Source organism: Hydra viridissima, unplaced genomic scaffold (assembly GCF_058129835.1).
Source record: "Hydra viridissima isolate aposymbiotic clone 2 unplaced genomic scaffold, HvirCarnegie_v1 scaffold_11, whole genome shotgun sequence".
In the NCBI taxonomy this organism is placed as follows: Eukaryota; Metazoa; Cnidaria; class Hydrozoa; order Anthoathecata; family Hydridae; genus Hydra; species Hydra viridissima.
In genome coordinates this window covers 1587501-1604587 of record NW_028324310.1, presented here as the reverse complement: position 1 = coordinate 1604587, position 17087 = coordinate 1587501, and the positions used below count along the sequence as shown (strand labels likewise).

At 29.3% G+C, this 17087-nt stretch overlaps 1 protein-coding gene and 1 pseudogene across 3 annotated transcripts; one reads left to right on the top strand and one right to left on the bottom strand.

Annotated features, from left to right (window-relative positions):
- Positions 1 to 596: 596 nt before the first annotated feature.
- LOC145191414 (uncharacterized) lies at positions 597 to 3379 on the bottom strand. Of its 2 annotated transcripts, XM_090066903.1 has the most exons (4): positions 3228 to 3379; positions 2800 to 3067; positions 2280 to 2576; positions 597 to 1504 (listed from the first exon to the last, which is right to left on the bottom strand). In XM_090066903.1, exons 2-4 carry the CDS (start codon positions 2989 to 2991, stop codon positions 1019 to 1021), a joined length of 975 nt encoding a protein of 324 aa, XP_089923029.1. In that variant the 5' UTR covers positions 2992 to 3067; positions 3228 to 3379; the 3' UTR covers positions 597 to 1018. The 2 variants fall into 2 exon arrangements, with proteins under 2 accessions (XP_089923029.1, XP_089923027.1); XM_090066901.1 differs by having other exon boundaries at positions 2800 to 3379.
- Positions 3380 to 6805: 3426 nt separating this feature from the next.
- Positions 6806 to 9270, top strand: LOC145182798 (uncharacterized; annotated as a pseudogene). Its single transcript, XR_016445120.1, has 5 exons — positions 6806 to 6918; positions 7313 to 7544; positions 7851 to 7955; positions 8416 to 8593; positions 9048 to 9270. The product of XR_016445120.1 is annotated as an uncharacterized LOC145182798 (transcript).
- Positions 9271 to 17087: the final 7817 nt, after the last annotated feature.

Below are 17087 nucleotides of genomic sequence, written 5' to 3'. Positions count from 1 at the left end.
TTTTGTTTATACAGTTGATAGTTTTCTGATCATGAATATATCTAAATAAAGTTTTCAACAACAAATTTGTTGAGTAGCCAGTGTTTTTCAAAGACATGTTAAGCTAAATATATAGGAATTTTAGGTAGTTAAAAGGATTTTAAATTCTATTCCAATTAAGATGGAACTTCATCACAGAAATCAAGGAACAAATGATGTTGATATCAAAGTAGGTGTAGATGGAGGGCAGGGATTCCTAAAAGTTACACTGTCAATAACCCTAAAATCAGAGTTAAAAAACAATAAAGTTCCAGAGAAAACTGAGCAAGTGTGACGGATATGTGTGCAAAGATTTTAAAGATTCAAGAGTCTACAAAACTATTATATTGGCCCCGAAGGTTGTTAGGGCATGCTTTTGAAGAAACAATTTGAGATTTATGTCAAAATTACTTTTGTCATTAATATTTTCAGGATTTATTTGAGGAAGTTGACTACAATCTCCTCTTTGAATGATTTCTTGTAGATTAAATAATGGGATTTGAACATACTCTGGTTTTTCTACAAGTTACATTTACTTGATTGAAAACAGATCAAGAGAACATCTTAAAAGCAAGAGATTTTAAAAATACTTTCCAGATGTTTCAAGTCACATGATCAAGATAACTGATGTTGATTGGATATGTATCACAAACTAAAATCAAAAAATTGTTTATACTTTAACCTATTCCAAGCTTTAAACTTTAATATCATTTTGATTTAAACTTGATTTAAACTTGATTTAATAGTGATTGAGTTGATAAATATAAATATAGTAAAAGTAACTGTCTAATATATCAACGGAAAATCCAAAACTGGTCCAGTCACTTTAATAATTTTTTATGAAGGTTTCGTCAAATTTATACATACAGATGAACAACTTCAATTTTTATTGAAAGTGAATACGACAAATGTAGCACTCATTTTTATTATAAGTGAATACGACCAATGTAGCGCTCATTTTTATTATAAGTGAATACGACCAATGTAGCGCTCATTTTTATTATAAGTGAATACGACCAATGTAGCGCTGATTCGATCCGGGAACAAAATGTTCTTTGCATAAATGAGGGAGTGCAAACCACTCGTTTTCAAACTTTTTGTAGTCAAAATGCTTTCCATGAGTGCAAACAAAAGAATCGTTTAAAATAGTCTTCGTTTCAACAGTTCTATCACTTCGTATATCTAGTTGCGAAGTGAAGTTTTCATGAGACCATAGGGTTTCTAGAAGTTTTGGCGAGCACCCATGTACTGCAATGTAACTAGAGCATGCATTTGTTAGACTTTTGAACATAGGAACGTATTCTGCGGCAGGACTATGATGTATTGTTTTAGAACAGCTGTATGGCTCTTCTATAGGAATGAGTTGATTCCAAATAGCAACTTGTTGACCACCAAACTTATGACAGAGCATTTTTTCTGAAGTCTGATTAAGCATTTTCAGAACCACGTCATTAGAAAACAAAAAGAAGCCCTCGTCAATCCGCACCTAACATTAAAACATTAGCATTAATAATCGCCCATCGGAATAATTAAATCTAATATAATAATAATTAATTATCCCTATTCGGAATAAAATATCGGAATAATTAAAACATTAGCATTAATAATCGCCCATCGGAATAATATTTAAAAAACATAAATCTAATGTAGTAAATGAAAAGAACGAGTTCTTTTTTATTCTGAGAAAAGGTTTCTCTCACTACAAACAATCGTAAAAAGTTCTATTATTTTTTAACAGTAAATTACAAAGTTACAAAGCAAATGTGATGACTAGTAGTTTCATCTTTTTGATCATTCTGTAAACTAACCAATTATGGGTCTGAACAGAATTCTCGCGAAATAAACCATATTTTTGTTTACTATGCAACTATCTAACCTATACAGAGCCTATTTATGCAAACTGTTTCAACTTGTGCTTCCTTGCTGACGCTTTACAAAGTTATCCCCATTAAGGCATTACCAAATACTTTTATATATTGTTAATTTGAATTAATGGCAACAGCTTTTAAAACTTGCAAAAAAGTTTTCTTTGAATTTAACGGTTTTTTTAAAAACTTATAAGCTAAAAAGCAGTCATAAAGAAGTTTAGAAATATCACTTAGTTACAAATGGTTGTTAAGAAATTGTAAAAAAATATTTTAAATTTAAGAATAAAAATTTAAATTTTTAAATTCAGTTAACAAGTTAGAATCATACGATAAACATACTTTTAAAACTAATAACATAATTATTATCTAAAAATATTTTCTAACGAATATTACCATATCTTCTAAGCAATGACAGTATCCGTATTGCATCATTCTTTGATTAAATGGAAGCTCACTGATAAGACGGTCTAAGCATAAGTAATAATCGTCATCTAAATGCAACACGTAGTTGTACTCATAGGATAAGTAACTCCAGTAAAGCTGGTAAAGAAGTCTTCCGCCAAAATCCATAGGACTCATTGACTCAAGGAATACTAAATCGCCAAATCTTTTTTGCTCAGCTTCAACTTTTGAGTATAGAGGGTCATCATGTTTTAACTTATCTGTCGCAAACATACATTTGATTGCTATCTAAAACATACGTATTTCAATTTTTTCGAGTGTGAATGACGTTCGCTGGTTTGCATATTTTGCCGAAGCAGTTGAATTCAAGCAAAGTTAAATTGAAAGTTATTTTCCAATAAATTTCAATTTTCCTCTTAAAAGTTTTGCTTAATTTTACATATTTTTTTACATAAATATTTATCTAAAAAGACCAAAAAAAAAAAAGGCTACTTTGGAATAAAGTTCTTACCTTTGATGAGCGACATTGAGTCATCCAGGTGTTTCGAACAGCCATCCTTCTTTTAAAATAAATTGGAGACGACGTAACCAATAATAAAAGCTGGACTTTGATTCGATAAGGAGGAGGAGTGAAATTATAAAACTGATATATCGAGTTACTTAAAAGATTAAACATGTCTTCTTGACCCCATTCGCACCCCATCTCACATTTCTCCGCATTGATTTTTTCCCTTGTTGCGTTCCAGGTTTTGACATATTTATAAATTGTATTAATTGGACTATAAACGATTAAAAGATTGAACATGTACAATATTCCAATACATGCCGAAAAAACATAAGGAAACTTTAATTTCCGGAACATTTTAATTGCATACGATAATAGCAGGTGTAAATTTTTAAACTTCCAAACAACATAAAGTAAGCAAATGGAGTTGTTACCGAAAAATTTTATCTTCGATTAATTTTTGCGCAGTTTATTAACTTAACGTTTCGTTCTTGATCAATTTTATTGAGTTCTTTAAAGATATTGGAAATAAACTTTTTCCAGATAAACTTTTTTTACAACCTAATTTGAAATAGATTTAAAACTTACTCAAGCGTGTAATCGATTACACAGATAGGAAGCTGTTTATTTATTAATATTTTATTATTCAACCTTTTTAAGGCGTCGTTATTATTACTTGATTTAGTGATTGCGACGATATCTGCATCATAATGTCGTGGTTACTCGTGTCTCTTGTGATGTGTTCATAGCTTTCGTCCAATATCTTTGTTTCTAGACGTTTAGTTAAAAACTTATAGCAACAGTGATAACATTACAAGGAAAAAGTTTAATAATTTTAAATATCAAATACTACTCTTCCAAATCGCAAAACAAAAAGGCGGTCTTGTTGCGAGCCTCTAATACATTAATTATTACATTAATTATTACATATATTACACTAATTAAAGACACTAAAGAGATCTACAAAGAGATCTACAGAGCTTAGTTATTATAGCGCCAATATGTTTTGTTAATGTAATTATTTTGAGACATTTTCTAGAAGAAAATAATTTTCCTCAGAATAGATGTTTTATAAAATGGGGCAATTAATTTAAATTAAAAAAAAAAATTATTGCGCCATTTTGTTCACCGATGTTCACCGCAAAACTAACTCCATTCGCCTTCACCGCACCCACGATGCGATGACAACGTAAATTTCCGAACCACAATCACCGACAATACAAAGTTTCTTCACGTTTACCGTTTTACTAAGGATCTGCGTATCGTTTCATTTCCATATTGTTATCATGCCGATAAGATAGCGGAAAAAAAAAGTGTCATCAGAATATTTGTGACAAAAAACCGCTAAAAAAATTTTATTCGGCATTGTAGGTAGTTTAAATCGCAGTATGTACCGGAACTCCCGTCAATCCGATGACACTTTTTTTCCGCTAAAATATCGGAATGATAACGATACAGAAATGAAACGATACGCAGACCCTTACCGCCTACTAAGCATCTGCGTATCGAAACTTTCCTTATTACAATACGATAAGATATCATAATGTGCGTATCGTAAGTTTTTTTATATTACGATAATATCGCACCCAAAAAATTTCCACGATAAAATTTCGGTATTTATTAATTCATTACGATATTTATCGTTCAGTTACGATAATATCGTTACTCAAACAATAACGATACTTATCGATTCATTACGATATTACTTTTTCCGACTAAAAAAATATTTTTTTAAAAAAACTAAATAACTGATATAGATATAGACAGATATAGATACATATAGACATACATACATACATACATACATACATACATACATACATACATACATACATACATACATACATACATACATACATACATACATACATACATACATACATACATACATACATACATACATACATACATACATACATACATACATACATACATACATACATACATACATACATACATACATACATACATTTTGTGGTTTGCCTTTTTTTTAGAGCTTTTTGTGGTTTTCTTTTTTTTACCATGATTTTCTAATGTCCCTATATATTAAGGGCCTGTTTATATGGAAAGCTGGCTGGCTCGGCAAACGGGCTGGCTCGTTTGCCGAGCCAGCCCGCTTTCCATATAAACAGGCCCTAAGAATCTAAATTTGTATCGAAATCGACTTTGTATCGGTGTACAGGCTTCACTTTTTGCGTTTTGTAGTTATTTAATGAACGTCTAATGTTGACAATTCTTTTTTCTTTGGTAAAGTTGAATTCAATATTAACATTAAAGTTTGTAATACGCTACTTTAAAAAAGGGAAAAAAATGCAGCTTTTAGAGATTTTTATTTTTATACCATCTATAATTGGGAGTTTTTTTTAAAAACTGGTAGGTATGATAAATTTTCAATTACAATGAAATGGAAAAAAACAGACGTCACATTTCACACCTTTTGAGATATACGGATTTTAGAGTTTAAAAGTGCCTTTTACTTCCATAAGATATTATGTCTTTAAACTGCTGGTTACTGGTGACTCAGGTGATTTTTCAATTTGTTTGCATAAATCAAATCAATATTTAATATGGGAAGAAAAAAAAAAACAGAGAGATAACAAATAAAGTTTGAGACGTGTCTGATTTTTCTGATGTGGTCTTCAATTATTAAAAAGTGATTTTCTCTAATTTTACTCTTCACCTCAAAGTCTCAAAGTTAATCACATTTTGACTTTTTAACGGCTTTATGATTTATGTAATTTATGCAATTTTTTGCGCTCTTATGATTTCTGCACATAATTATTCAATTAGGCGGATAAAAATGTATTTTAATGATTTTTAATCAAAAAAATATATATTTTATTTTCACCATAATTAGCTAATATCGAAATTTAAGGTATCTGGGTGCGTATTCACCAAATTTTCGAAACTTTTGCGCAGCTCAACTAAGGTTACGGAAATCGTAAGTTCATGTATTGTAGTTTAGTGTCCTTCAGCTTATTGCCTTGTGGACGCATGCCTACTCCTTCCAGAGGAGACTCTGTGAGCGTCGTCCCAGAATTTGCCCCCTTCCCCCTCTCCCTTCAGAAAGTAGATAAAGTATCACCGTCGTCCGGGTTAGTATCCTGATGACCGTCTATAGGAGGGCGAGCCCAATGTTGATCAGGTTTACTTCCCCGTCAGGTAAGTATGTTCATGTTACTATTCGTAAGTTCATGTTACTATTTGGTATTCACCAATGTTTCGCAGCATTTCCGTAAAGTTAAGGTTGAGCATAAGTTGCGCTGAACTTACGCAAAAACTTACGCAAAAAAAAACAACCAAGTTGATTTTTTTTTTTAATAAACCAAGTTTTCGTAATTACAAATCTTTATTGAAGCATACTTTTCTGAAAATGAATTCATATAACTTTTGTAACAAAAAAATAAAACTATAAGGTAAAGAAGCGTAAACTGATAAAATAACAAGCCGTTATCAAATTCTCAACTCTCATAAATTAATTAGTTATTAGCAGTTAAAAGTTTTTAAGTAATGGTAATTAATTAATAAAATAAAGATAAATTACTTGAATTGTTTTCTCAAAAAACTATAAAATAATTTTTTTCAAGTATTTTATTAATAAGTTATTATTAATGATAATATTATATACTATTTCAAATCTAATAATTAAGTTTTTTACGTTTTAAAAAGTACTTAAAAAAAATCCTAAAAAACTGTTAATACCAATATATTATACTGTTATAGTTTTTAACTGTTTGTTGTTAAGATTAAAATGATTTTAGGATGTAGTTTAATATCATTAACGGCTTCAAAAATTTTGTGTATATAAGTGCTCTCAATAAATGGACAATAAATAATTTTTTGCAACTTTAATTTTAGTTTATAACCACTGATAAAATATAATTTCAGTTAGGTTTGAATAAAACTTGCAATTTTCAGATATAAATTTAAATATCTTCTTTTATTCTTCTATTATTCAAACTACACTTTGGTTTACATTTTCAAAAATTATGAAATTGTTTTAGTGTCAGATTTGTCAAAAGCTTTAAAATAGAGATCTGAAAATTGGACTCACGAACAGTTGCTAGTTTTGGTACAAGCATACAACGAGAATAAAGAAAACTTTAGATGGAAAATTTTCTCAAGGTTCTCTTCTTAGTGCTATTACTTAATTTGAAATTTAATAAATTTCAACTTAACTCTATAATTTATGCATTAAATTTATTTTTAACTATCTTTTTCTAATTCTTTAATAAGAATTTCCAGTAACTTTAGCTTTCAAAGTTGCACCAAATACCTTCTTTTGTCAGAGATTTTGCTATAAATTTTGCTTTACTGTGTTATCTTTTCGACATTGTTTCCATTTTTTGAATTCAGAAAATCTAAGCATACTTTTATTGAATGTTATTACAGGTGGTTTAATTGAATCAAAAATTAAGTTAATTTGCTGGTTGAATATGTTAATTATGAGTATTAAATGATTCTTCATTTAATAGGTAATGCATGTTTTGTAAATGTATATATATATTTTTTTTCCCAGGGGTTACTAACAAAAGATGGCATATGGTCCAAAGTTGTTTCTGTCATTGGTTCTGATAGAACACTGCAACAATGTAAAAAGAAATTATCAGATCAAAAGTCAGACAGCAAGGCAAAAGCAGCTCGTATTGCCTTTAATTTATATGAGACAGGAGGAGGCGAGGGAAGTGGTGAAGAACTGAGCTTGATTGATCAAGAATTGGTCAACCAAAATGCCGAAAGATTCCCACATGGTATATTGATACATAATTTAAAATTTTACCCTCATACATTTACGTTTTTAGTTAAGTAAAGTAGGTTTTGGAAGAGTTGTTACAAATGAAACTAATGACTTTTTTTAAACTTTAATTTTTATATTCATCCATAAGATCTATGTTTACAAAACTTTTTGATACAGGTTTACAAAAAATACTGTTCTTTATTTCAGGGAATTCCAGGAGGAATTGACATTTTGATCTATACCTTAACCTTTTACTTTAAGTGAACAAGTTCATTCTAGCTTTTTATTAAAGAAGTTTTTTTATGTCATATTATTTTAGATGACCAATAGCAAAACTATGCCTGAAATATTTAACGTGAAGCTTTTTAATGAACATAGCAAAACACACATTCTACAGCTTGATGAGGAAGATGACTACGTCAAGGTTAATTTTTTTTTTTTTTAATCAAGAGCAGAAAAATAAAAGTCATTATTTGTAGAAAAATTAACATTGATATAAGCAATAGTTGTATTCTTGTTTTGATATTTATTATTATTATTTTTCATTGTTTCCACTTTTGTTCAATATAAAAATGATTAAGTTTTTATTTTGTTCAACAAAAACAAAAACAAAAAAATGCAAATGAACACCACACTGGAAAAACGATCAAGCTACACTTTTATTGTTTTGAGTAAATTAGATATTAAACTTCAAAAAACCATAGTTTACTTATTTTTTAAATATCCGTGTAATTTGATCGGTTTTCTAGTTATATAGTCAATTATTATATAGTTAAACTGCAGCCGAATATAACAGGGGCAAAAACCCCAAAAAAGCAAAAATGTAGCTTGATCGTTTTTCCAGTGTGGTCTTCAAATGTTTAAAGAATCAAACTTCTACAAAGAGAAAAATTTCTTTGCGACGATCTATATCTTCACTGGCTACATTTTCTTCATCACCATCTTCTCAGTTATTGACTCCGCCCGATACCTCAACAGCAGATGTTCATCTGGTAGGTTCTTCACTACCTGCAGATCCTTTGTTGATATTACAAAACGAAATCCCGTTGTTAAAAAAAGGAAAAAAATTTTAAAAATTAAAAAATTTCAAAGAAATAAGTTAACTTTAGTTTTTATATTTAGAGAAAAAAAAATCAAAAAATGCTTTTAAGATGTGTGAGACAATATTAAAAAATGTTGTATTTTTTTTAAACAAATAATAAATTGAAAATAAAATATTTAAATAAAAAAAAATATTTTTTTTTCTCGTAATTTTTTACTTTGAAATTTCTCGATTAAAATTTATTTTGGTTTCTGTTTGTAAAAATTAAATAAACAACATACGATAAACAAATAAAAAAAAGTATCATTAAGAGTTTCTAAGGTCATTTATTTTGCCTTCTTATTCTAATTATTCTAATTATGCTTCAACTTTAATTAGTAAAATTTATTTATTTGTATATTTATTAAAAAGTCGCGATATTTTTTTTAATGTGCGTTTTGCTTTTTTCTAATCTAATTTAACAATATTTATAGGATCACCGATATAAAAAATAGGTGAGAAAAACTACTAGTAGTAAGCTGTCGTCATCCAATGTGGATGAATATATGGCTAACATGTCAAAAATGGAGAGGAAATTGTTGCAGCCGGGCAGAGTATAGCCTCTGTTCTCAGCCGTTCTATTCCGAGCGATAGCCTCCTCTTTGAAAGAATTACTAAAACATTGACTCGCATCAGAAAGTTTTGCCAGCTCCGCTAAAAGAATTGTTCACTGGAAACGATTACAGAGGTAGAAAATAAATAACTGAATTTATGAGTTATTATTAACATAAAATAAATTTGTACATTATTAGATAAAGCAAGTTATCTTCACATTTTTTGCTTAAAAACTTAGCAGATTATTTAAGGTTTTTACCAAAACAATATATAATAGTATCAAGCAATTTTGCAAACCTAACATTAAATTTCAATTAAAAAAGAGGAAAAGAGGGGTTCAGAATTGCGTACTTTTTTACATTTAATATACAATAAAACTTGCTATAAATATTTACTTCTATTATAGATATCTAAAAAATTGAAAAATTGTATATGGAAACTACAACACTTCATGGGGGCCTGCATGATTTTTTGATGTTTCCAATATGACACTTTCAGGGAATGTGCAAATTCTGCACTTTAGTATGGTAATACTATTTTGTTAACTAATTGCCCTGACATTTGGTGTAGTGGGGCAAACATTTTGGTGTATTCTTGTTCTGAGATTCCAATTACTTCTTTATATTTGCAAATCAATCTTATTTGATATAAGTATGAACATACTTAAGTTTATATGCTAAAACAAAATATCCTACAGGCACCCATACAACATTTTAAAAATATATCATCGCCTTTGATTTGCAAACACATAGTTTTTAACTTGTGTCCTTCTTAAAATACCAAGTCAAATTTGGTTGGTTTGAGTTATTTCAGGTTGAACAACATGTACATAATGTTCATTATTGTCCTCAAAGTTAATGTCATCTGGAATTATTAATCCTAAGGAAATGCAAAAGTTTTTCAGCAAAATGCAAGTAAAAAATATTTTGCAGCAAGTTGTTGGGGTGTACTGAAGTGTTCCACCACTTTTGTGCAAACACCTTCAACGGTTTTTGAGATGTCCATTGGCTTGCTCCACATCACTACGTACCTGATGGTGAACTTTATTAAAATATATTTCCTCTGGTATAGTTGGCCACTTAAATGGTGTAATCTTGACTGGTGACAACCAATATCCTGAGTCTGCAAAAAGGAAGCCTGCATTTGGATCATATTCTAATGTCTGTTTTAATGTAGAATTAGAAAAAATAAAGGTGTCATGGCACGATCCAGGATACTTTGCAACAGCATCTCTAAACTTTCCATCAGCATCAATGACAACTTGACAGAAAGTAGGATATCCTTTTCTAAAAAAAAAAAGAAGTTAAAAATCTTCAAAATGTTAAAATGTTTAAAAATCAGAGAGCAGCAAAAACCTTTTTGGGAAACATTGGCATCATGTTAGAAGAAATGGTCACCTTTGGCCAAAACAAAAAATTGTTTTTTTGCATGACTTTTTATTATAAACAATATGACCTTTTACTATATTGCTTTAAGTTTAGCACTTACGTTAAATAATTTGATGTTTTCAAACTTTAAAGAACTATGATGTGCTATTTAAAATGTTAAAACTTCCATTTTTGTAATAAACAGGTCGCACTTTATGATGTATTTTCTCTTCATAAATTAAATAATTATTTTACATATTATTAACAACATGAAGCGCTTCATAATAACTTAATAATGTGAAGTAAAATAAAGCTTAAAAAACATTAACACCTAAAAAAGGAAACAGTAAATAATTTTTTTATAAAGAATAATAGAACAGATATATGTTTTTTGAGCCTTGCATGAACTATATGCAAACATGCATAGACAGAATAAATCTGTGAAACAAAAGCTTTTTTTAAGTTTCTCATGTTAATTATGGCTGTGTAAATAGGCCAACCATTGTACACTTTAGACTTTTTGATTAATGACCTAAAGCAATATAATCAAAATGATCAGGTATCAAATTAAAATGAGAAATTTACCTGCAAATATATTCTGGCTCATCAGCCCCAGTGACTCCTTTGATTTGTATCATTGTACCATCTATTATTCCAAGAAGACCTTTAACTCCAAATGATTGAAAAAACTTTCTCTTTGTTTTGGCCATCTCTCTGGACTATCCATACCATCTGGCAAAAGTGATGATAGTGCTGAATAAAATATTTGCAAAACTGGTGAAGTATGTGACTACAGCTTGAATGGCTTGCATAAGAGGTGTCACCTAAAATTACATAAAAAAAACATGAATGAATTATTGACCATCATATTTTAACAGGGTGGCCAGCCACTTTGTTCATTCAAATTCCCTGACCTTTCCCTGACTTCTCCCTGACTTATTATATTTTTCCCTGAGTTACTTGAAATTTTTTTTCAGTTTAATATCAATAAAGGAAATAACTTATAAGCTACAAGTCAGAGTTTTTTTGTAGAGAAGTCATTTATGTTATACGATCGTATTTTATGCTTCAGCCTTAAAATTTGTAATAAACTTATAAAAAAGCAATAACTACTAATCTTATAATAAAACAACACTAGTCTATATAGCCTTCAACTTAACTTTTTGAAAAATTTGAGTTGTTGATTGTTTTATATACCTTTTTCTACTGTATTAAAACTTAAGGTACTATACTGGGTCTGCTACCAATATATATAATAGATTTGCATATTAACAATTTGGGTTCAGAAAATTTTATAGAAATCATTAAAAGAATTATCTTAAACTTTCAAAAGAATTAACACACACATATATAAAAATGTTAAAAAGTAAAGATTTTAAATATAAAAAAAATGTTTTTTTTGTTTTTCAAAAATGATTTATTTCAGATTAAAAATCATTTTTAAATTTAAGGAAGTAAAAATAATTCAAATCTATGTAATCAAAAAAATGTAAATCTGTTCATTCCATTTTGCGTGAAAGCATTTTTATTTCAGCTTCAATCTCGCGTATATCTTCCTGATGATGTTGATTTAGCTTTGTTTTTTTAGCATTTAATTCCTTGATTTTCTGCACAGCTACTCTTTTATCAATACTTTCTTTTTCTTCTTGCATCTGTTCTTCTCTCTTTCGTTTCAATGAATCTTTGTAATGTGAATGAGACATATTTACACTTTTAACCATTGATTTGGTTATTTCAACATTGCAAACTCCACCAACATGGTGAATTCCATCATATACCTGTCTTTGGGCAACTACAGAGCTCGCATGTAAATTTTCTACTAGAACATCTGAATTGATAGAAAACCCACTTTCAACTTGGGCATTTCCATGTGAAAAAGTAAAGACAATTTCGGATACTTCAAATAAGGAACTAAAATTCTGGCTTATAAAAGGAATTAAAAAAACATCCAACCTATCTTTATAAACATTATAATTTGTAAACTGTAATCTGTGGATGCCTTTGGCAAGATCACATAAATCTTGATACTGAATATTGACCTTATCAGCTAATGTGGCATTAATCCATTTAGATTCATGAAGGATTGTGAGTAAATCAGTCATTCTGCTTTTTCCTATCTCAGAATTAGAACAAATAGTAATGGGGTTTAAAGCGGATATAGCTCTTGTAAGTTTATATTTTAAAGGACTTCTCTCCCTCAGTTTATCAACCACTTCGATATAAAACTGGATACAATCACTTCGAAATTGTAACTTTTGATTTTCACTTACTTTTATTTTACAAAGAAGCGAAAAAGTTGCAATACCAAATTTTACTTCTTTTTCGTGACACTTGTGCATGGTTAGGTCTATTTTCATTAGCTTAACAATAGATTTTGCCCCATCCAATACATCTTTTTTAATAAAGTTCTTCATGACAGATCTCATTAGTTTTTCTAGTTCTTGGTAAAGGAAAGGTGCTAACGGAGAATCTGACTGAAAAAGTCTTAAGAAAGGCTCTGCAATTGAAGCCAAATACTGAAAAAATGAAATTTTAGCAGGCATCAAAAGATCATTGACAGCGTCAGTAACAATATTTACAGTATAATTGTTTGGTAGTTTAGACTGTTTAACATACAACTTCACATTATCGTAAATATCTAAAGCTCTCTGACATACAGATACATTTTCAACCCATCTTGTTGAACAAAATTTCTTAGGAAACTTATCACTTCCACAAATTGATTGATAATCTGCCCTACGTGCAGGACTATCATGAAAAAGTTTATAAAAACTCCTGAGTACTCCATTAACATTCCAATGGACTTTTTTATGACCTGCTTGAAATGCACCATGTACAACATGTAAGCCACATGACCCCATTTCAAGAATAGATGTTTCAAATTTTTTACCGAATTCATCACTGAGTATATCAAAAAACTTCCAATTTACATTTGGTCCATCCATAGATATTTGTAAAATTTTAGCTTGGAGATTTTCATTTAGGACATTTGTAAAACCTTTGTACAAATTATAAGCAGTTGCATGGCCAAGAAACACAGACGAAAAGTATCTTGTAGTCACTTGGTTACGCATCACATCCCAATATCGAATGCAAATATCCATTTGGCCTTTTTGAACAACTTCATTTAAAGATTCATCAAAACATACAACAATGTGGTTAGAGTTAAAGACAGCTTTTAAAACTAGATCATGAAAATACGGGGCAAGTCCGTGTGTAATGTTATAGGCCACTTTAGTTTTCCCAATAGTCATTTTTTTAGCAATATAACTGTCAGGAAACATACGCTGAAATAGAAGTCCAATTTTGGAACATGATCTGTATGAAAAATGTTGCTGAGTTACGTATAGCGCCCAAAGTATTTCAGAACGTGTTACATCATTTTGAGCCGTAAATAGAGAGAAAGGTGGTACTACTGTGCTGGAAGAAGTTATTGAAACGATTGATACTAGTTGAGAAGATTTTAGAAATGAATCAGTAACTAATGAATTCGATGAAGCAGATGCTTTTGATGCTATATTTTTCTGTGACATATTACTGTTAAAATAATCTAGTACTTTTGGTTGACTTTTTAAAGATATGTTTTTTAAATGCTTGCCACTTTTTTCATGGCTTCTAACTGCCATTATACCCATATTACTTAGAGAAAATGTCTTTCCACATACACTACACAAAGCCTTTGTTTTATCATTGGTTCTCTTTAGCCAATCCCATGATGGATGCAATTCATGATTGATCCAGTCATTGTCAAAATAAGTTAGTTTAGACATTATTGTTACTATTTTTTAACTATATACCTAGAAAAAATCTACACTACATAAACATACAGTTATAAAATATATTATATAGATATAATATATTTAACTCATATAGCAGCACACAGTTAAATAAATTGAATATAAAAATAATTAATTTTAAAAATAAGTTTCAAACTTTAGATAATAATATAATAGCAATCATAGTTACTATTTTTATCAGAATTTAAGAGGGTTGTAACTACAATAACAAAAAAAATATTAAATTAAATTAAATTTTTCTTTCCTTCTATTATTCATCTCCCCAAGGCTGCTCATTTTTTTTTAAACTTAATTTTCCCTGACTTTTGGCAAAAAAAAGTAAAAACCCCTGACTTTTCCCTGATTTCACTGACTAAAATGTTTTTCCCTGACTTTTCCCTGATTACCCTGATTTCCAGTTGGCTGGCCACCCTGTTTTAACTAAACAAAAGCAAGTTAGTTATCTGAGAGAAAAGTAAACTTTGACAAGGTTAAACTCCAAATAACTTAAAAAAAACACAGTCACCTTACCAAAAGTCTGCAAAATATAAAATCACAAGGAACAGTATAGGAACAGTAGGAGGGTGTAGTGTAAAAATTATTCTTTTGACATAATCTATTATCCTAAGTTAAAAAAATTAGGGTTTGTTTGATTTTCACTATATAATAATGAAGCATCATATTTAAAAATAGAGAAAAAAGAAATTTAATTTTATTTCTTAACAATAAGTAAACTGAAAAAAGAATAAAGATACTTTTAAGTAAGCAGACATAATTAGTCTATAAACAGAGTTGTACATAATTTTAAAAGTTTTTCCCTAAGTTTTCCCTGAGAAAAGAATAAAAAGAATGTTTTCCCCCGAGTTTAACTTTTGAAACTCTCTGAACTTCTCCATAATCTTTCCAAATTATCCCAAAGATTTTATTTATACGTATTAAAACATTATTTATACTAACAAGCTAAAAGTTTTACAACAACAGTCATATCTTGCAAATTCATTGTTATGTCTTGACAAGCCATTTTTAAAAAAAACATAAATTATGGTACAAATATGGAAAAAACATATTTTCTGTAAACAGAGTTTTCCAGGTCTTCCTGGAGATTTTTACTACCTCAAGGCTTGCTAGGTATTCCAGATTGAGTAAAAACCTTGTATAAAGTACTACCTTTAATCTCTATTCATAACAATCCATTAAAAATAAGCATATTTAACAATAAAGAGTCATAGGATAAGCTTTTTTGGATTGACTAATAACACTTACTATTTTCTGCTTGAAAACTCCTAGTTGATAAAAGCCTTTGCGCTATTAGTACTTTTGCTTCTGAAGATATTAGGTTGCTTCCCAATGTAATTGGTGACAAGTCATTGTATAAAATTTTGACAATTTCTCTTATATTACTTTTTGGTAAACGAAATTTTTGAAGACATTCCACATCAGAGTAAACGCTTAAAGCAACACATTGAGTTTAATGCCAAATTTGATCTTGACTATGTGCAACTAGAATAATTGTAATATCCATTTTGACTGAATTTATTATAATTTTTATAAAGCTGTTAAAACAACCATATAAACATAAGAACATAGAACATATATTTAACCATAAGAACATATATTTAATTATCATAACATTATATCTTTATAAATGGCCTACCGAAAGTCGGTAGCCAAAAATAGATTATCCTACCGAAAGTCCGTTTCATTGACTAAGAATTTTATGTCAAAAAAATCAATAAAACACGCTTTCGGTAGAATAAATATTTTTAAATAGACTGCCCCACTGTCGGAAGCAAATAAAAAAATCTTATCCTACCGAAAGCCTGTTTCAGTTAGCAACATGATAAATGCTGTAAAAGGCACACATGGTATTGTTCCTTAAGACGTTTTTAGCGAAAATTACATTCTTACTGATTACTGTATGTCTTTGGATGAAGCATGCTTTGCTTCATCCAAAGACAGAAGTTATGCTCCTTGAAAAAGAAAAAAGACGTTTTGCTCCTTATTGTGTAATCTGGGATTTATACCTTAAAAAATCCTAATTTTTTTTTTCTTATTCTTTTTTTATCAACAAAAGTTAAAGGTCACTAACTTTTCATAAACCATCGGAATCATGTTTGAAAATACTTATAAATGCCCGCTTAAATCCCTAATTATAACGCCAGTTACATTCTTTTCTTAAATTTATCTTTTATTATAACAAAGATTCAATGAAATAAAGACAAACTTTATTTTAATTGTTATATGACAAAAACTTAAGCCGCTTGACTTTATTGAGGTCTGAAACCTTAAGATGACCAAAGTGGATTCTAAAGATTTCGAAAATATTGAAATAAGCATATTATTAGCATATAGTGAACATTTTATACTTTTCGTATAAGCATAACCGAACCTATTTCAAAAGTTCATATACATTAAATATTAAACAGGCATTAAGTTAAAATATAATTTTAATGAAAAGCAAGCGCCAACAAAAATAATGCTCAGTTGACGCAAGGATAAATCTTTTGCAGAAGGCCAGTATCGAGGCCATCCACAAAATTTTTAGGCCAGACACATTTGTTCCAATTTCGTTCCTAGATACGGAATCTATGAGAACTTTAAGACACGCATTCTTACTAATTGGGTACTAATGAGCAAAATTGTTTAAACAATTTATTAAAAAAGGTATGATTCAATTTGGGATGATGACTATTTTTTGTAAGACAAATTTTTGTGTTTGGTAATGAAAAATGTGTTTGTAAATGAAATTGTCTGACAAATCATTAGTATAACAAACT